This window comes from Cantharellus anzutake, assembly GCF_015039405.1.
Source record: "Cantharellus anzutake strain C23 chromosome Unknown EI90scaffold_1, whole genome shotgun sequence".
NCBI classification, from domain to species: Eukaryota; Fungi; Basidiomycota; class Agaricomycetes; order Cantharellales; family Hydnaceae; genus Cantharellus; species Cantharellus anzutake.
In genome coordinates, this window is record NW_024066951.1 from 1,463,105 (window position 1) to 1,479,868 (window position 16,764).

General features: G+C 49.0%; 6 protein-coding genes across 6 annotated transcripts; 4 read left to right on the forward strand and 2 right to left on the reverse strand.

Moving 5' to 3' along the window:
- Positions 1–81: 81 nt before the first annotated feature.
- On the reverse strand, positions 82–1,394 carry EI90DRAFT_3027990 (Formamidopyrimidine-DNA glycosylase N-terminal domain-containing protein). The gene is given in 7 exon segments (XM_039058032.1): positions 82–109; positions 164–280; positions 340–386; positions 399–468; positions 518–861; positions 950–1,150; positions 1,222–1,394. The coding sequence occupies 4 exon segments, from the start codon at positions 1,351–1,353 to the stop codon at positions 426–428; spliced, it is 720 nt and encodes a 239-aa protein (XP_038923915.1). The 5' UTR covers positions 1,354–1,394; the 3' UTR covers positions 82–109; positions 164–280; positions 340–386; positions 399–425.
- A 63-nt stretch (positions 1,395–1,457) lies between these two features.
- On the forward strand, positions 1,458–2,047 carry EI90DRAFT_3027995 (uncharacterized protein). Its single transcript, XM_039058033.1, has one exon. It carries the CDS (start codon positions 1,711–1,713, stop codon positions 1,870–1,872), a length of 162 nt encoding a protein of 53 aa, XP_038923916.1. The 5' UTR covers positions 1,458–1,710; the 3' UTR covers positions 1,873–2,047.
- A 1,162-nt stretch (positions 2,048–3,209) lies between these two features.
- On the forward strand, positions 3,210–6,420 carry EI90DRAFT_39860 (uncharacterized protein). Its single transcript, XM_039067577.1, has 3 exons — positions 3,210–3,239; positions 3,298–4,885; positions 4,939–6,420. Exons 2-3 carry the CDS (start codon positions 3,452–3,454, stop codon positions 6,298–6,300), a joined length of 2,796 nt encoding a protein of 931 aa, XP_038923917.1. The 5' UTR covers positions 3,210–3,239; positions 3,298–3,451; the 3' UTR covers positions 6,301–6,420.
- A 752-nt stretch (positions 6,421–7,172) lies between these two features.
- On the reverse strand, positions 7,173–8,561 carry EI90DRAFT_3010852 (uncharacterized protein; the record flags this gene model as incomplete). The annotated part of the gene is made up of 4 exons (XM_039056410.1): positions 7,173–7,394; positions 7,481–7,786; positions 7,935–8,051; positions 8,343–8,561. 4 exons carry the CDS (start codon positions 8,559–8,561, stop codon positions 7,173–7,175), a joined length of 864 nt encoding a protein of 287 aa, XP_038923918.1.
- Positions 8,562–12,423: 3,862 nt separating this feature from the next.
- Positions 12,424–12,925, forward strand: EI90DRAFT_39773 (uncharacterized protein). Its single transcript, XM_039067573.1, has 2 exons — positions 12,424–12,675; positions 12,735–12,925. The coding sequence occupies exons 1-2, from the start codon at positions 12,505–12,507 to the stop codon at positions 12,882–12,884; spliced, it is 321 nt and encodes a 106-aa protein (XP_038923919.1). The 5' UTR covers positions 12,424–12,504; the 3' UTR covers positions 12,885–12,925.
- Positions 12,926–12,981: 56 nt separating this feature from the next.
- On the forward strand, positions 12,982–16,114 carry EI90DRAFT_39680 (uncharacterized protein). The gene is made up of 3 exons (XM_039067569.1): positions 12,982–13,083; positions 13,142–14,729; positions 14,783–16,114. The coding sequence occupies exons 2-3, from the start codon at positions 13,152–13,154 to the stop codon at positions 16,004–16,006; spliced, it is 2,802 nt and encodes a 933-aa protein (XP_038923920.1). The 5' UTR covers positions 12,982–13,083; positions 13,142–13,151; the 3' UTR covers positions 16,007–16,114.
- The last annotated feature ends 650 nt before the right edge of the window (positions 16,115–16,764 follow it).

Here is a 16,764-nt window from a genome sequence, read left to right on the forward strand (position 1 = left end):
CGCGACGTGGTGTCAAGGGGCGCACTGTTTTGATAGACTCTGGTCCTTCCGGGTCTTCCAGCTCGGATAAAGAAGAATCCCCTGAAGAATGGGCTCCTTCATCTCCTTCCTATCGTAAACTCGGATGACGTCTTTCCGGTATAATTGGTAGACTTCTGACTACCTTGTGTGTCCCTTCTTTCCCTCCTCTAGTTCCCATCAATACTTGGACTTTGGGCACGAATGCGGACGTGCGAGAGCCGACAGTGATCCACTTGATCAACGCTGGCTCGCCAGACGGCTGAGTTCGCAGGATTATTGTCGGTGAGGTGGGACAACACCCCAAAGCGGTGAACCCACCAACTTCAGGTCCGAAGAATTCCCTTTCCCTTTCCCCTAATGGAAAAATCAATAAGATTGTGTGGACCCAAGACGAGTTTATGAGTTTATGCTCGCCCAACGGTGCCTGAATAGCCAGTGTTCAGGGAACTGTGACGAATCAGCGTCGACTCCTACAGCGGTTTGGCAGACGTATTGCATCTTGTCATACAATTCCTTGACCTGATTCTCCCCCAAATTATTAGATCTTTGTTCGGGATGGATTCGAGCATGAAATAGAATCTCATCGGCAACCCAATTGCCGACTCCCGCGCTAAACGTCTGGTCCAAAAGCAGGGACTTGATGGGGAGGCCTCGCTTAAGAACTTTCGATGAGAATTCTTCCAGGGTTGGAATGGAGAGTATTGGGTCAAAACCCAGCATCGAAATGGGAGGTTCGCCCAGGACATCTTTGCACAATCGTATTCGTCCCAGTCGACGTGCATCCACGAACACAAGTTCAGTCTCCGGCTCAGTCAGTGTGCTTTCCATCTTCCAGATGAACTTGCGAGTTGCGACGATGTCATTTCATATTTTTGTATTAAGATTTTGGCTTTAAACTCCCCTAAAGCGAGCAAGGTGTGATACATACTTTCCAGAACCGGGGTGGCCACTGTGTGTCCACCTTCTTTGGAGAGCTCCTATAGAAGTTAGGATTCGTGCCCCTAACGTACATATTCCCAGTCATGCCGAGATGCATGACAGGATGCCGTCCTGTGCCATCAAGTTCAGCGTAGAAAACCTTGCCATAACGCCCTACATTCGTGACTGTACGGCCTACTAGCTCCTCCTCCTGACATTCCCAAAGTTACGGTGAACACATAGATCATATCAAATGGAAAGCGGAATCCTGATTCAACGTACAAAGACCTCATTTGTTATTCCATCTGCAAACACAAGAGGGTCTTCGGTAGACTGGATAGCACGAATCCGTCTTCCAAGAGCTGCTCTCCGTACGATACCAGCGATACGATGAACTTCAGGTAACTCTGGCATAGAGATGCAATCACACAGCGATCAAACGTATGACCAGTTCTTTTTGTCACCGCGCGGGAGACGCCGAAATGTCAAGCAATTATGTACAGCCACTGTCAGCGCCAACAACCCGAAGAAAGTAAATATCAGTGTAGAGGCTTCAGCTCATTGATGCAGCGCCTCAGCAATGGCCTTTTGCCTGTGCAGCCAAGGCTAAGGACTGCCGCACAAAGTCTAAGAGAGAAGTGAAAAACCGCCCACCCACGGCGTGCATGGTCGTACATCTAACCAAGCTAAGTTCCAAATTAAGGTTCTGAGTGTTGATGCGCACCTGACCGCCAATCTATGACAAGGGGAGAGTAAGTAAAGTGATAAGACATGCATATCATTACTAGCCACAATTGGCCCGATTGCGCTTCCTGTATGTGGTCAATCCCGTTTGCTCACCGAGGGAACCCTGAACCAGTTCAGCGAGTACTCACCTGCACTATGCGCAAGTTAAATAACCCAAACGCATGGCCATCCAGAGGCAAGACATAAATTAGGGAGCTAACCCAACTGGGTCCGAACTTACATCCTACGCCCTCGATGTCCCGGGATGAGGCGATTAACTCACTTGTCACAACGTCAGAGAACGATTTTATTGAAAAAAAGAAACAATAAGCCTCTATACTTGTCCGAGGCCCATTTTTTGGGCATTAACGAGCACAAAGCTGGCGCTCGGCCACTTACCGGGATCCTACTAGTAAAGTTTGTATGAAGGCTGGTTGCACTCCAAAACCGTGATGAAAGGCTAGACTGGATCTCAGCTTCCGCTGATGCACATCGCGTACACGTGCCCCACCGCGCGCTTACCGCCGGCTGCAACCAGTCCCTCAGTGTGACGTCCCACACCAGACAATACCAACCAGATTACTCCAGATTACTCACATATCATGTATAGAAAGTTCCACTACGATGTATTGATGGGACAGCCGCACTGCCACGACATCACAAAGCCGCGGGGTATTGAGATAGATTTATCATCATCATCATCACACAGTCCTTGTTCGCTCCTAATCACGCTCATCGTTCTAGGCGGCATGATACGGGCTCTCGTGTAGTAGAGAACAGTAGAGAAGCGAGGACTTGATGTTATGATCCATGCCAATTACCTAACTAGTTCGGGTCATGGAATTTGTTGGATTTTGGCATCGACCAAATGCATATATCATATTCTTCCTCAACCTTCCATAATCAGACGGAAGCCTCGTGGCTCTAGCTTCTGAGCTCACACGTGTGTTGCGTGCCCAAAGCGCTCTCATCCATCCACTTGTTCGTTGTCGAGCATGTCGCTGAAACAAGAGGTTGAAACTCCGAGGCAAAAGATCAATGATTTCCTCGCAACGGGGGGTAACCTGGCGGTTTTAACTCTTAGGGGTGTCAATGCCACGGCTGATTGGTGTCCACCCCTAAAGAATGCGACTAGTGCTGCGCTTTTCATCTTCGACGAAGTTAAAGTTGGTAATGACTTATGCTTGTCCACGAATGAAAGCTCACGCTGGTTTGCACCACGTAGAAGTTCAAGGAGAACGCAAAGGAATGGACTGATTTCGGTGAATACGTAGCGAGCGCCATGGCCAAGGTATCTTCAGCCATAAAGTCCGATGATGTGTCAGCGGAAGAGGCAAAGCCATGGGTGGAAAGCGCCACAGAGCTTGATGGGTAAGTCTGCATCCGTTTTGGTGGTCTTCGATATCGTACTTACATCAAGTCCCAGCGCGCTACAGAAGATTAAGTCCGAAATTGAAAGACGGGAAAAAGTAGAAAAACGATCGGCTATCAGAAAAACATTCTCCTACTTGAGAGACCCGGGAAGAATTGACGGCCTAAAGAAAGATTTTGACAAAGCATTGGCATCGTTTCAGGTAGCTTTCCTTACAGTATCGTTCCATAACATTCTGATTTTTGGCCGATGCAGCTTAGCACGAACTTGATAACTGGCTCCAAATTAGCGGCCATAGAACGCCGTCTACATGATGACAAGATTCTCGATAGTCTCCGATACCCCCATCTTGCCCATGATGATTCCACTCAGGTGTGCCTGAAAGACACTAGAGTTGATCTCATTGAGCGTATCATGGCATGGTGCCGCGACACTGGGGATAGTGAGAACCGGCTAATGCTGTTGACTGCCGTGGCCGGCGCTGGCAAGACATCGATTGCACTCACGATAGCAGAACGATGTGCTAGCGAAGGGGATGTTGCCCTGTTACTGCAGTTCTTCTTTAAAGCGGGCGAACGGTCGCGGCCTGATTTTCTATTCAGCGGCATGGCTCGAGCTTTGGCAGACCATGATTCTGTTTACCGCACTTTCATTACTTCTGCTCTTCGAAAGGACCCCAGTCTCTCAACAGCTTCATTCACGACGCAGTTCAAGAAATTGGTCGCCCCGTCTCTCCTCCGTAAACCTCCACCTTCCAATCATCCTATGGTGATCATCATTGATGCTTTAGATGAATGTGACAAAGAGGCGTTCGAGTCCCTTGCCGAAATTCTTGGGGAGGAAGTGCCCAGGCTACCATCTTCCATAAAATTCTTCATCACATCGAGACAATTTGATCTCGTGAATCGCTACCTTTCCCCCAATTACCCTATTGATCACCTCACTATTGATCTCTCGGATGAAGCAAATGCGCAGGATTGTGCTAGATTCATACGCTTCCAGCTGCAAAAGCTAAAGATGTTACATCGGGATTTACAGCGCAATCTCCAGGATGAGGATAAAATGGTACAGGAGATCTCGGCACGAGCAAATGGGTTGTTTATCTGGATCAGCACCATCTTTCGCTACATGAAGACGACCAACCAGAATCCTATGAGGACACTAAAAAGTCTGCTCGACACTGGTGCCAAACAACGAGAGGTCCCTGCTGAGAAGATAATGGAAGACTTGTATACAAGCATTTTGAAGAAGTGTGCTTGGGAGAATGAAGATTTTGCGCACGATTACCCAATTGTGATGGGAGCAATCTTCGTTGCTCAGCAGCCTCTGTCCATCACTGCGTGGGACTCGATTTTGTTGCCTTTCCTCAAGTCTTCTGTTCGATATGCGTTGGCCGAACTCGCCCCTCTGCTCTCAGGAGTTGAGGATTCCCTGATTCCGGTTCGCATCTTACACCTATCTTTCCGCGATTTTATTGTCGATCGGATTGATCCCCAATCAGTCAGCTCTCGTTGTGCTCCCATAGCTGTTGGGGTGGATAATGCCAGGGTTGCCCTGCGATGCACCGAGATTTTGAATGAGGGTCTCTGCTCTGTAGAGGGCTTAGGCCTGATTGAAAACTTGTACAAAAAAGATGAAATGCCGCATATTCCTCAAAAGGAGCTATCTGAGCACTTTCGTTATGCATGTCGACACATTGTCCATCACCTCAGTGGAGTCGAGGAACCCTCTGAGGAGCTTGCTGGGCTGGTTAGTATGTTTCTGGGTCAGCAAGCAACTCGGTGGGTGGAAATCTGTGTGAGAATGGAAAGCTATGTCAGGATCTCGTTACTCCCTGAGTGGGCTAAGGTATGGGTTATCGACAAATTATGTTAATGAAACTAGCTCATGATCTTATCCAGTTGGCTGTTGTCCACAGGTCGGGAGATGCTGTCAGCACACTGGCTAATGTGCTTACCCAGCTTCAGTACAATTTGGGATTTTTTTCAAGATTCCAGGAGGCATATGAGGCAGCAAATGATTCTGTTGTACTCAGCCGTTACCTTTTTTCTGTGGACTCAAGTTCCTACACCCTGGATTTGGCCACATCACTCAACAGTCTATGCCATGCCCTTTCTAATCTTGGACGGCACTCAGAGGCACTTCCATTCATCGAAGAAAGCGTCAAACTCCGGTGCAAGCTGGTTGCTGTTAACCCAGGATCATACGCCCCATATTTGGCTGTGTCACTCAACAATCTATGTAATGCTCTTTCAGATCTCGGACGACACTCGGAGGCGCTCCCATTCATTGAAGAAAGCGTCAAACTCTACCGCCAGTTAGTTGCCGTTAACCCAGGATCGTACACCCCGGATTTGGCCATGTCACTTAGCAATCTACGTAATGCCCTTTCCAAACTCGGACGACACTCGGAGGCGCTCCCGTTCATCGAAGAAAGTGTCAAACTCTACCGCCAGTTAGTTGCTGTTAACCCAGGATCATACACCCCGGATTTGGCCATGTCACTCAACAATCTATATAATGCTCTTTCGGATCTCGGACAACACTCGGAGGCGCTCCCATTCATCGAAGAAAGCGTCAAACTCTACCGCCAGTTAGTTGCTGTTAACCCAAGATCGTACACCCCGGATTTGGCCCTGTCACTCAACAATCTATATATTGCTCTTTCCGATCTCAGACAACACTCGGAGGCGCTCCCATTCATTGAAGAAAGCGTCATACTCCGCCGCCAGCTAGTTGCCGTTAACCCAGGGTCATTCACACCGGATTTGGCTGTGTCACTCAGCAATCTATATAATGCTCTTTCCAATCTTGGACGGCACTCGGAGGCGCTCCCATTCATTGAAGAAAGCACCAAACTCCGCCGCCAGTTAGTTGCTGTTAACCCAGGGCCATACACCCCATATTTGGCCAGGTCACTCAACAATCTATATAATGCTCTTTCCAATCTTGGACGACACTCGGAGGCGCTCCCATTCATTGAAGAAAGCGTCAAACTCTGCCGCCAGCTAGTTGCCATTAACCCAGGGTCATACACACCGGATTTGGCCTCATCACTCAACAATCTATATACTGCTCTTTCGGATCTCGGACGACACTCGGAGGCGCTCCCATTCATCGAAGAAAGTGTTAAACTCTACCGTCAGCTAGTCACTATTAACCCAGGAGCGTACACCCGAGAATTGGCCCCATCAGTCGAGAACCTACGGGAAGCTCTTACCAATCTCGGACGCCATTCCGAGGCACAAATGGTCCACATTTGAGCATGTTCTCCTCGTCACTGCATCCTTCACATTGCTGCCTGCACATGATGGGCATGGATATATATTCGACTCGGGAACACCAACAAATCCAACCTCGATTTCTTTGATTGCAAACTGTGGATAAAATATCTACATGCTGATACGCTCATACCGAATCACAGACGCATCATGATCTTACAATTACAATTTCACCTCAAAGATGCCCATTTCTTCGCCTAACACATTTCTCCTCCTGTTGCTCATTGCTGACATTTGTCTGCACACCACGGTACCATAAGCGATGACGTCAATTGAGCCTGAGGTCTGGATGGATGATGCAAGTTGGCAGAATGGAAAGACGAAATCGGCAGGTCGACACTATTCGGTGCATCGGGCCAGGGGAGTGAAAGAATAACGGTGTGCAGTGACAGCTTGGGGATGTCCAACTCCAATACGGAAGAGAGATCGAGATCGAGCTTTGACTTGGCACTATTGTCTTGATAAGCAGTATGTACACGTGTCGAATCGTCGCCACATATGTTCGAGTGGAGCACCAAGTCTGAAGAGTGTGATATCAATATTGGCATTGGGGTGACGTTAGCTTCGCGAGTTTCGGACTCGATTCGGCAAACTCGCCGCGGATGCCATGCGCGCCGAATGTGACCTAGCCACCATGTCTGAAATATCTAACATACCTCGTCTCTTGGCCCAACAACTTCTCACATCGGACCCACTAGTACATCCTGGGAAACACCTGCAGTTCAACCCTCCCTGCATTCCTACATCGCCTTCCTCTGATCCGATCTTTCCATCGAAGCTCCATTTTCTTTGTTGTCTGGTTCCGGGCCCTCCATACTATCGTCCATACGCTTTATTCTGATTTGTCAGGGTTTTCATCTTCGTCGTCGATGGCCAGTCATCCGAGTAAGGACCATGATCCCATCTCCACCAAGGACGAACATCCCAATGGTCGTCCGTCCCGGAAGGGTCATCATACGTTCCTCCATCCGAATCCCTCGTCTTCTTGTTATCCGCGTTACTGCTCTAGAAGATGAATGGGACGTCGTGGTTGCAGTGATTGTACGAGAGGTAGCGGCAGCAGGCCAACGAAAGCGCTAAGGAAAAGACGAAAAGAGTTGAAACACGCGAATGGAGCATGGTGGAAAGTTGAGTGACGGCTGCCACTCTCTTTCTCACGTACCTGACGGACGGATCGAAATGGTGCTTGCACGTCGGGGGATTGCAGAGCACATTGTTTCTGCGTAACCAATGGCGTCGGAGTTTGGATCGATCGATGATGTAAATTGGTTGAGACGAAGCACAAGTCGATTGGCGGTCGAACGCGGCCACTTGGTCCACTTAAGTCAGATCCTAGCTTACCACGCGCTTTTTCCCAACACTTTATGATCCAACCGAATTTCGCTGCCCAAAATTCTATGACGACTGCCCATCGGTGTTCCGCCATGCCTTCCCTACTAGTTTGGGTGCGTCCCGTGTTTGATCTGCGCTGTATTACCACATCTCGTGGCCATCAAATGTAGGTGTCGTCGGATGGTCATGTATCCTGGTAACTACATGACTAGTGCTACTACTGGATGTCGTTCATCAAACGATGAAATTCAGAGACATGTGCACTTCCAGGCGATTATCCCTACCTTGAAGACCCTTCCTGCTACAACTGACTGTCCTCTCCGGCCAAAAACGTTTGTTCGGTAAGCAGGATAGTGAATAAGTAAGGTTGGTCCTAACCCTAGAATGGACCTGCTCCGCGACTGTGCGCCACCCGGATCATAATTAGGAAGTTAATGTCGATTACTTTGTCCATCTTCGTGAATCAATTAAGTAACACTCTGGATTGAATGAAGAAGCACGCTGATGTAGCACTTATGTCAGTAGAGGTAGAATGCGATAAATTAGCGCCGCTTGCCCCGTTAATATTGCTCGGCACGAAACCGCCGATACTCGATGGTGCCAGTGTCTCTTGGCGGTCTGATCAAGGACAACCTAGATATCCTGCCGTGCTCTTGTTCATGTTCAAAAGTGCAATCACCTCAAAATCCCACTTCTACAACGAGCTCAGACAATCCTTTTGCATACGCTTTCTCTTCGTTCTCCAACTCGATCACTCTCAGGCTGTTTCCGAAGGCTATAGTTTCGGATATGATTGCGCTATGGAACATGCTTCCGGGCTCGCTACTTTGCCTGATGGCACTTGCACTCCCAGACTCTTTTGGCAACACGAATGACCTAACACCTACGGATGCGCCAGCTTTCCCAGCCATTGGATGGTCTGGATTATTCTGGTACTGTCTACCTGCTGCGCGCGTGACACTCGTGGAGTCCCTAGGGATTAATGGTGGAGTATTCGACAGTGTCGTTAACCAAGTCTAGGGGGCCACCTGCTATTTCCTATCCTAGCTTGTGAATCACATTGGATCCCCGTGGATACAGTATTACCACACGGTGCAAAGCGGACGCCATTCCTCAGTTTTGAGAAACACCATTGTTGCACCAAGCGGTTCAACGGACAGCGACATTGATCATCGAGATCGTTCCTGTTGCATGGGAGCGTGTTCTCCTTCATGTGGAATCCTCCATGTTTTGATGTCATTCCAATTCGTTATCCGCCTTCACACCATGTGCGCAGCTAGCCAAGTTTGGCAGCCGGGCCGTATCACCTTTTATTCAGTATGGTTTCTGTATGACAAGTCCCGACGTTGTCGTCCCGCTGCTTCTTTGGGTGCGTAGGTTGACCCAGGAAGCGAAGTGATGCTTGCCTCTATCCAAAGCATCCTTCCTCGCATATTCACCGTTTCTAGCACTGTTCCTCCATCCGGGAGAATCAGCATTTCGGTCAGGGTAATTCACGATCTGAGCGAGCCAAATAGGAGGGGCTATTTCCATACCCCTTTCTCCTTAATGACGATGATGCTGGGATGATTCGTTCCCATCACTTCATTCCGTGGATTTCTGGCTCGTCAGACAGTGGGAGCGGAACTTTCAGGTGGGGAAAAACGGTTGAGACGAAAGAGGGCCTCGTGCGACATTTCCGAACGTGGAAGGCCCTTCAAACACGCATTTGGGATGAGTGCGTTGTAACCTAAGCCATTCCCCTTTTTTTACTCATATCAGTATTTGGCGACGTACTCGGTCATTCTAGCTGTTCTCCTCCGGGCTCATAATCCCACTCAACTCAACGCTGTTCAGTTTGTTTTACATATTAGAGCGGTTTTATCTCAAGACTGCTTCTGATCGGTCACCTCCGCAGCTAGGTGGGCAGCCATCACGGTACCCATCACGCGCATAGGATATCCTGGAGACGACCATTACAGACTGCGCATTGAACCCTCTAGTTCTGGACCATCAGATTTGTACGGTAAGACCATATTTCCACTCAACTAGGGACCAAGGTTGGCCGATGTTACTCACCGACGTACTCGCCATTATTCACTCTCGGTAATTTGCTCAGTCATCGTCCAGTCTTTCAGCTCTATCGGTGCAAGTCACCTCAATAGGCGCTTCCTTTCATCTATGAATTCCTCATGTCGCTTGCCCGGTTAGTGGATCGATCTGACTACCAACGCTACCTGCACGCGATGTCCATATGCATCTAGGATCCTTACTAATAGGACTTTTTGACTCTGGAGTGCGAATATGAATGGCGGAGCTCTAGGGGCCGAGCTTGGTAAGGGAATCAATTCATTTCTGAGAATCTCCGTATTCTTGTACTCGATACAGCGATCTGTCTCAAAGCGCAAGTGAATCCTTGAGAGAATCATGGACAGTGGGAGTTCTTCAGGATTAGGTGAAGAATGACGCAGAGCAATGCGTGGTGTCGCCGTCTCTTTACCCGAACTTGCAAAAAAAAAAAAGCAGCTGAAAGAAGAAGGACGTGACGCCGGCTCCACCAGAAGTCTACGCAGGATGGAATTGCCATCATCCATTTTTACGAAACTCAAAGTGGGAACCAAGGCCACGGATGTCGACAGTATCACCCACTCCTTTAGAGTGTAATCACCTTCTACCGCTTAATTCAGAAAACCATGGGCTATATGGACGTTCTATCCGAAGAGCGTCGTCTCTGTCTGATGTAAATCGAAAATATTGGCTGATAGTCCGAATGGACCTCAAGAATCGAAGCCTTCGGTATGGAGAGGTATGGAGAGTAATCATAGATGCGGGAAGAAAATGCTGGGATGAAAGTGGTCGGTCAGCAGAAACGACTGCACAATTCCAAGGTCAAAGACAAGGGTCCCAGACGACACCTCCTATATCATTCACTTTAGAGAGCGATGCGAAGCGGACAGAAATGGGCTTGTGAAGTTTCGCCAGGGGGAGTCGGGAATTTGGCTGACATTGGGCGCCTATTCTTGTGCGGGTTTGCCGAAGAAGCATGAGGGTATCGGGTATGATAGGATGAAGGGAAGGAGGGTCGGAGCATGGAGGTTGGTTACGAGTGGAGGGCGAAAGGCAGAAGAGTCCGGAGATAGTTTGACGCGTAGTGCAAAGCCACGTAGGTACGCGAATATCCCGTTTCCACCCAAACCATTACTGCCTAGACACAGGCGACCCGACACACAGACGAATTCGAAATGGCTGTCCTGAGAGATTAACGTTTCGGGAGTTTTTAAGGGCCCGTTCCCAAGTTTCGTGGACGAAAAGGAGGAAGAAACCAATAAGCCTTTGTTTCCAACACAACCCACCTCAAAGCAGAGCAGTAATCCACAATAAAAGGGGGGAAAGAATCAGTTATACTCAGTAGTGATGGCGATGAGACATTGGCGGAGGAGTCCTTGTTACAGTAAAATGTCGTAGCAAATCAGGCGCCATCGTTTCTGCCTGCATTCCCTTACAAATGTCCAAAGGTAGGGCACTTGACAGAAATTGTGATAGGGAGAAGGGAGGGTAAGAAAGAGAATAGAACGAGACCGTTACGGAAAATGGCATAGTGAGGTGCACTAGGATGGCGGCGGGAAGAGGCGCGAGGGCAGAGGAAGAGGGATCGCATCATCATTGGTTGAGCTCCTTGGACTGAAGTGAGATTTGTGTGCACCTCAGTAAGAACCGGCGTCGCATTAACAAACCGCGGCTCAACCGCTTCGACATTCAGTACACCGATAGAAGTGAAAGAGATGTTCCTTCAACGCGCCCACTCGGCGTCGAGCGGTCCCGAGACACATATCGGCAATTCCTGTGACCGGTTGGATTTCAGGCTCGATGTCCAGGCATATTGAGTACAAAACCCATGCCTGAACAGGAGTGCCACATGGAGATGCATGTGTAAGGGGCAGGTTCTCTGCGCACTCACGCTTGGTGAATTAACAGGGATGTTTCTCAGCCAGAGTGAGCACGATCGTATGGTTGTGTGTCGGCTGGAGTCAACCCTAAATGTCAACGAGCACCGTAAGGATTTGACCTGGAAAATTGACACGGTGATTGACATGGGTATTAGCGGGAGTGTTAAATGAGATAAATTTCGGGCTGGGTGATCATGTAGTCCTAGATGGCCAGTGAAAACAAATGCTAATTGCTGCACTGTGGTTTGAAAGACGCCACAATTTGGCGAAAAAGCATGGACCCCTTTACCACGGACTTGCGAGAGACTGTACCTGAGCCTTGATTTCTGCGTCAGAGTTGGCCGAACCTATTGCTTCTCCCCATACGAAAACTGGGGTACTGAGTATCGGAAACTGGTGCCACCAATGTGTTGGCGCATCAACAAAGCCTATCAACCAAATTGAAGTGCATCGCCAGTAACGATAAGTATCTTTATTGTCCAAGGAGGCATTAACGAGCGCAAAGCCGGCGCCCGGCCACTTCCCGGCATCCTATTAGTGAAGCACATGAAAGCACTCCAAGACCCTGATGAAAGGCTAGACTGGATCCCAGCCTCCACTGACATACGTCGCGTACGCTTCCCCCACCGGCGTTTACCGCCGGCTCTCTGTACGAAGCGGTCGCCGCGCCCATATCTAGTTCTGATTCCTAATCACATTCATCCTGCTTCCAGTTCTAGGCGGCATGATACTACTGGTCATGTCACCCCTAGAATTTGCCGCTGATAGGTCCCAGGCTGCATGATGTCGACCGAATAGTCAATGCACATATCATATCCATCCTCAATCTTCCATAATCAGACGGAGGCCTCGTGGCTCTAGTTTAGGGGCTCACACGTGTGCTGCGTGCCCAAAGCTCTGTCCTCCATCTACTTGTCCGTTATCGACCATGTCGCTGCAGCAAGAGGCTGAAACTCTGAGGCAAAAGACCAATGATCTCCTCGCAGGGGGGGGTAACCCGGCGGTTTTAACTCTTAGAGGCGTCAATGCCGCGGCTGATTGGTGTCCACCCCTAAAGAGTGCGACTAGCGCTGCACTTTTCATCTTCGACGAAGTGAAAGTTGGTAATGATTTATGCTTGTCCACGAATGAAAGCTCACACTGGTTTGCGCCACGTAGAAGTTCAAGGAGAACGCAAAGGAATGGACTGATTTCGGTGAATACGTAGCGAGCGCCATGACCAAGGTATCTTCAGCCATAAAGTCCGATGATGTGTCAGCGGAAGAGGCAAAGCCATGGGTGGAAAGCGCCACAGAGCTTGATGGGTAAGTCTGTATCCGTTTTGGTGGTCCTCGATATCGTACTCACATCAAGTCCTAGCGCGCTACAGAAGATTACGTCCGAAATTGAAAGACGGGAAAACGTAGAAAAACGATCGGCTATCAGAAAAACATTCTCCTACTTGAGAGACCCGGGAAGAATTGACGGCCTAAAGAAAGATTTTGACAAAGCATTGGCATCGTTTCAGGTAGCTTTCCTTACAGTATCGTTCCATAACATTCTGATTTTCGGCCGATGCAGCTTAGCACGAACTTAATGACTGGCTCCAAATTAGCGGCCATAGAACGCCGTCTACACGATGACAAGATTCTCGATAATCTCCGATACTTTCATCTTGCCCATGATGATTCCACTCAGGTGTGCCTGAAAGACACTAGAGTTGATCTCGTTGAGCGTATCATGGGATGGTGCCGCAACACTGGGGATAGTGAGAACCGGCTAATGCTGTTGACTGCCGTGGCCGGCGCTGGCAAGACTTCGATTGCACTCACGATAGCAGAACGATGTGCCAGCGAAGGGGATGCTACCCTGTTATTGCACTTCTTCTTCAAAGCAGGTGAACGGTCGCGGCCTGATCTTCTATTCAGTGGCATGGCTCGAGCTTTGGCAGACCATGACCCCATTTACCGCACTTTCATTACCTCTGCTCTTCGAAGCGACCCTAGTCTCTCAACAGCTTCATTCACGATGCAGTTCAAGAAATTGGTGGCTCCATCTCTACTCCATAAACCTCCGCCTTCCGACTGTCCCATGGTGATCATCATCGACGCTTTAGATGAATGCGATGAAGAAGCATATCAACCCCTTGCTAAGATTCTTTGCGAGGAAGTACCCAAGCTATCATCTTCCATAAAGTTTTTCGTTACTTCGAGACATGTTGATCTTGTTAATCGCTCCCTCTCACGCCATTTTCCTATCGATCACCTCACCATTGATCTCCTGGACGACACAAATATGCATGACTGTGCTGCATACATCCGCTCCCAGCTGCAAGAGCTGAAGAATTGGCATCCCGATTTAGCGCATAAACTCCAGGATGAGGATAGTGTGGTGCAGGAGATCCTGGAACGAGCGGGTGGTTTGTTTATTTGGATCAGCACCGTCTTTCGCTACATGAAGAAGCCTAGGAAGAATCCTATGATAACACTAGAGAGCCTGCTCGACACCGGGACCAAACGATCAAAGGTGCCCACTGAGAAGATGATGGATGACCTGTATACGAGGATTTTGAAGAAGTTTGATTGGGAGGATGAAGATTTCGCGCATGACTACCCGATTGTGATGGGAGCGATCTTTGTTGCTCAGCAGCCTCTGTCTGTCGCAGCCTGGGATGCAATTTTGTCACCTTTTCTCAATTCTTCTGTTCAATATGCGTTGGCTGAGCTTGCTCCTCTGCTCTCAGGAGTTGAGGATTCCCACATTCCTATTCGCATCTTACACCTATCTTTCCGCGATTTTATTGTCGATCGGATCGATCCCCAAACAATCAGCTCTCGTTGCGCTCCCATAGCTGTGGGGGTGGATAATGCCAGGGTTGCCCTGCGATGCACCGAGATTTTGAATGAGGGTCTCTGCTCTGTAGAGGGCTTGGGCCTGATTGGGAAGTTGTTCGAAAAAGATGAAATGCCGCATATTCCTCCAAAGGAGCTATCTGAGCACTTTCGTTACGCATGTCACCACATTGTCCATCACCTCAGTGGAGTCAAGGAACCATCCGAGGAGCTTGCTGGGCCAGTTAGTATGTTTCTGAGTCAGCAAGCAACTCGGTGGGTGGAAGTCTGTGTGAGAATGGAAAGCTACATCAGGATCTTATTACTCCCTGAGTGGGCCAAGGTATGGGTTATCGACAAATTATGTTAATGAAACTGGCTCATGATTTTATCCAGTTGGCTGTTGTCCACAAGTCGGAAGATGCTTTCAGCACACTGGCTAATGTGCTTACCCAGCTTTGCTTCAATTTGGGATTTTTCTCACGATTCCAGGAGGCATATGAGGCAGCAGATGATTCTGTTGTACTCTGCCGTTACCTTTTTTCTGTGGACTCGAGTTCCTACACCCCGCACTTGGCCGAGTCACTCAACAGTCTATGGCATGCCCTTTCCAAACTCGGACGGCACTCGGAGGCGCTCCCAATCATCGAAGAAGGTGTCAGACTCCACCGCCAGCTAGTTGCTCTTAACCCAGGATCATACACCCCAGATTTGGCAACGTCACTCAACAATCTATGTAATGCCCTTTCCAAACTTGGACGACACTCAGAGGCGCTCCCATTCATCGAAGAAAGCGTCAAACTCTACCGCCAGTTAGTTGCCGTTAACTCAGGATCATACACCCCGGATTTGGCCTCGTCACTCAACAATCTACATAATGCTCTTTCGTATCTCAGACGGTACTCGGAGGCGCTCCCATTCATCGAAGAAAGTGTTGAACTCTACCACCAGCTGGTTGCTGTTGACCCAGGATCATACACCCCGGATTTGGCCACGTCACTCAACAATCTATATATTGCTCTTTCGGATCTCGGACAACACTCGGAGGCACTCCCATTCATCGAAGAAAGCAACAAACTCCGGCGCCGGTTAGTTGCCGTTAACCCAGGATCATACACCCCAAAATTGGCCATGTCGCTCAACAATCTATGTAACGCTCTTTCAGATCTCGGACGACACTCGGAGGCGCTCCCATTCATCGAAGAAAGCGTCATCCTCTACCGCCAGCTAGTTGCCGTTAACCCAGGATCATACACCCCAAAATTGGCCATATCACTCAACAATCTATATACTGCTCTTTCGGATCTTGGACGACACTCGGAGGCGCTCCCATTCATTGAAGAAAGCGTCATCCTCTACCGCCAGCTAGTTGCCGTTAACCCAGGATCATACACCCCAAAATTGGCCATATCACTCAACAATCTATATACTGCTCTTTCGGATCTCGGACAACACTCGGAGGCGCTCCCATTCATCGAAGAAAGTGTTAAACTCTACCACCAGCTAGTCACTTTTAACCCAGGAGCATACACCCGAGAATTGGCCAGATCAGTCGAGAACCTACGGGAAGCTCTTACCAATCTCGGACGTCATTCCGAGGCACGAATGGTCCACATTTGAGCATGTTCTCCTCGTCACTGCATCCTTCACATTGCTGCCTGCACATGGTGGGCATGGATATATATTCGGCTCGGGAACACCAACAAATTCAACCTCCATTTTTTTGATTGCAAACTATGGATAAAATATCTACATGCCGATACGCTCAGAACGAATCGCGGGCGCATCATGATCTTACAATAACAATTTCACCTCGAAGATGCCCCATTTCTTCGCCTAACACATTTCTCCTCCTGTTTGCTCATGCTGATGTACCGGTCCGTTTGTCTGCACACCACGGTACCATAAGCGATGACGTTGATCGAGCCTGAGGTCTGGATGGATGATGCAAGTTGGCACAATGGAAAGACGAAATCGGGAGGTCGACACTATCCGGTGCATCGGGTCAGGGGAGTGAAGGGATAACGGTGTACAGTGACAGCTTGGGGATGTGCAACTCCAATACGGAAGAGCGATCGACATCAAGCTTCGACTCAACACTTGATAAGCAGTACACGTGTGAAATCGTCGCCACATGTGTTCGAGTGGAGCACCAAGTCCGAAGCGTGTGATATCAACATTTGCGTTGGGGTGACGTCAACCGTGGCGGGTTTCGCGAGTTTTGGACTTGATTCGGCAAACTCGCCGCAGATGCCACGCGTGCCGACTGTGACCCAGCCATCATGTCTGAAATCTCAAACATACTTCATCTCCTGTCCCGACAACTTTTCACATCGGACCTACTAGTACAGTACATACTGGGAAACACCTGCGGTTCA

What these genes read in the sequence shown, in the direction of transcription:
- EI90DRAFT_3027990 (XM_039058032.1), bottom strand. Translation starts at nt 1,353, where the DNA reads ATGCCAGAGTTACCTGAAGTTCATCGTATCGCTGGTATCGTACGGAGA. An exon ending in GAATAACAAATGAGGTCTTT is followed by an intron (nt 1,151 to 1,221) that starts GTACGTTGAATC and finishes TGGGAATGTCAG; the next exon opens with GAGGAGGAGCTAGTAGGCCG. An exon ending in GGCCACCCCGGTTCTGGAAA is followed by an intron (nt 862 to 949) that starts GTATGTATCACA and finishes GCAACTCGCAAG; the next exon opens with TTCATCTGGAAGATGGAAAG.
- EI90DRAFT_39680 (XM_039067569.1), top strand. Translation starts at nt 13,152, where the DNA reads ATGACTGGCTCCAAATTAGCGGCCATAGAACGCCGTCTACACGATGAC. An exon ending in TACTCCCTGAGTGGGCCAAG is followed by an intron (nt 14,730 to 14,782) that starts GTATGGGTTATC and finishes GATTTTATCCAG; the next exon opens with TTGGCTGTTGTCCACAAGTC.
- EI90DRAFT_39860 (XM_039067577.1), top strand. Translation starts at nt 3,452, where the DNA reads ATGGCATGGTGCCGCGACACTGGGGATAGTGAGAACCGGCTAATGCTG. An exon ending in TACTCCCTGAGTGGGCTAAG is followed by an intron (nt 4,886 to 4,938) that starts GTATGGGTTATC and finishes GATCTTATCCAG; the next exon opens with TTGGCTGTTGTCCACAGGTC.
- EI90DRAFT_3027995 (XM_039058033.1), top strand. Translation starts at nt 1,711, where the DNA reads ATGCATATCATTACTAGCCACAATTGGCCCGATTGCGCTTCCTGTATG.
- EI90DRAFT_39773 (XM_039067573.1), top strand. Translation starts at nt 12,505, where the DNA reads ATGTCGCTGCAGCAAGAGGCTGAAACTCTGAGGCAAAAGACCAATGAT. An exon ending in TCATCTTCGACGAAGTGAAA is followed by an intron (nt 12,676 to 12,734) that starts GTTGGTAATGAT and finishes TGCGCCACGTAG; the next exon opens with AAGTTCAAGGAGAACGCAAA.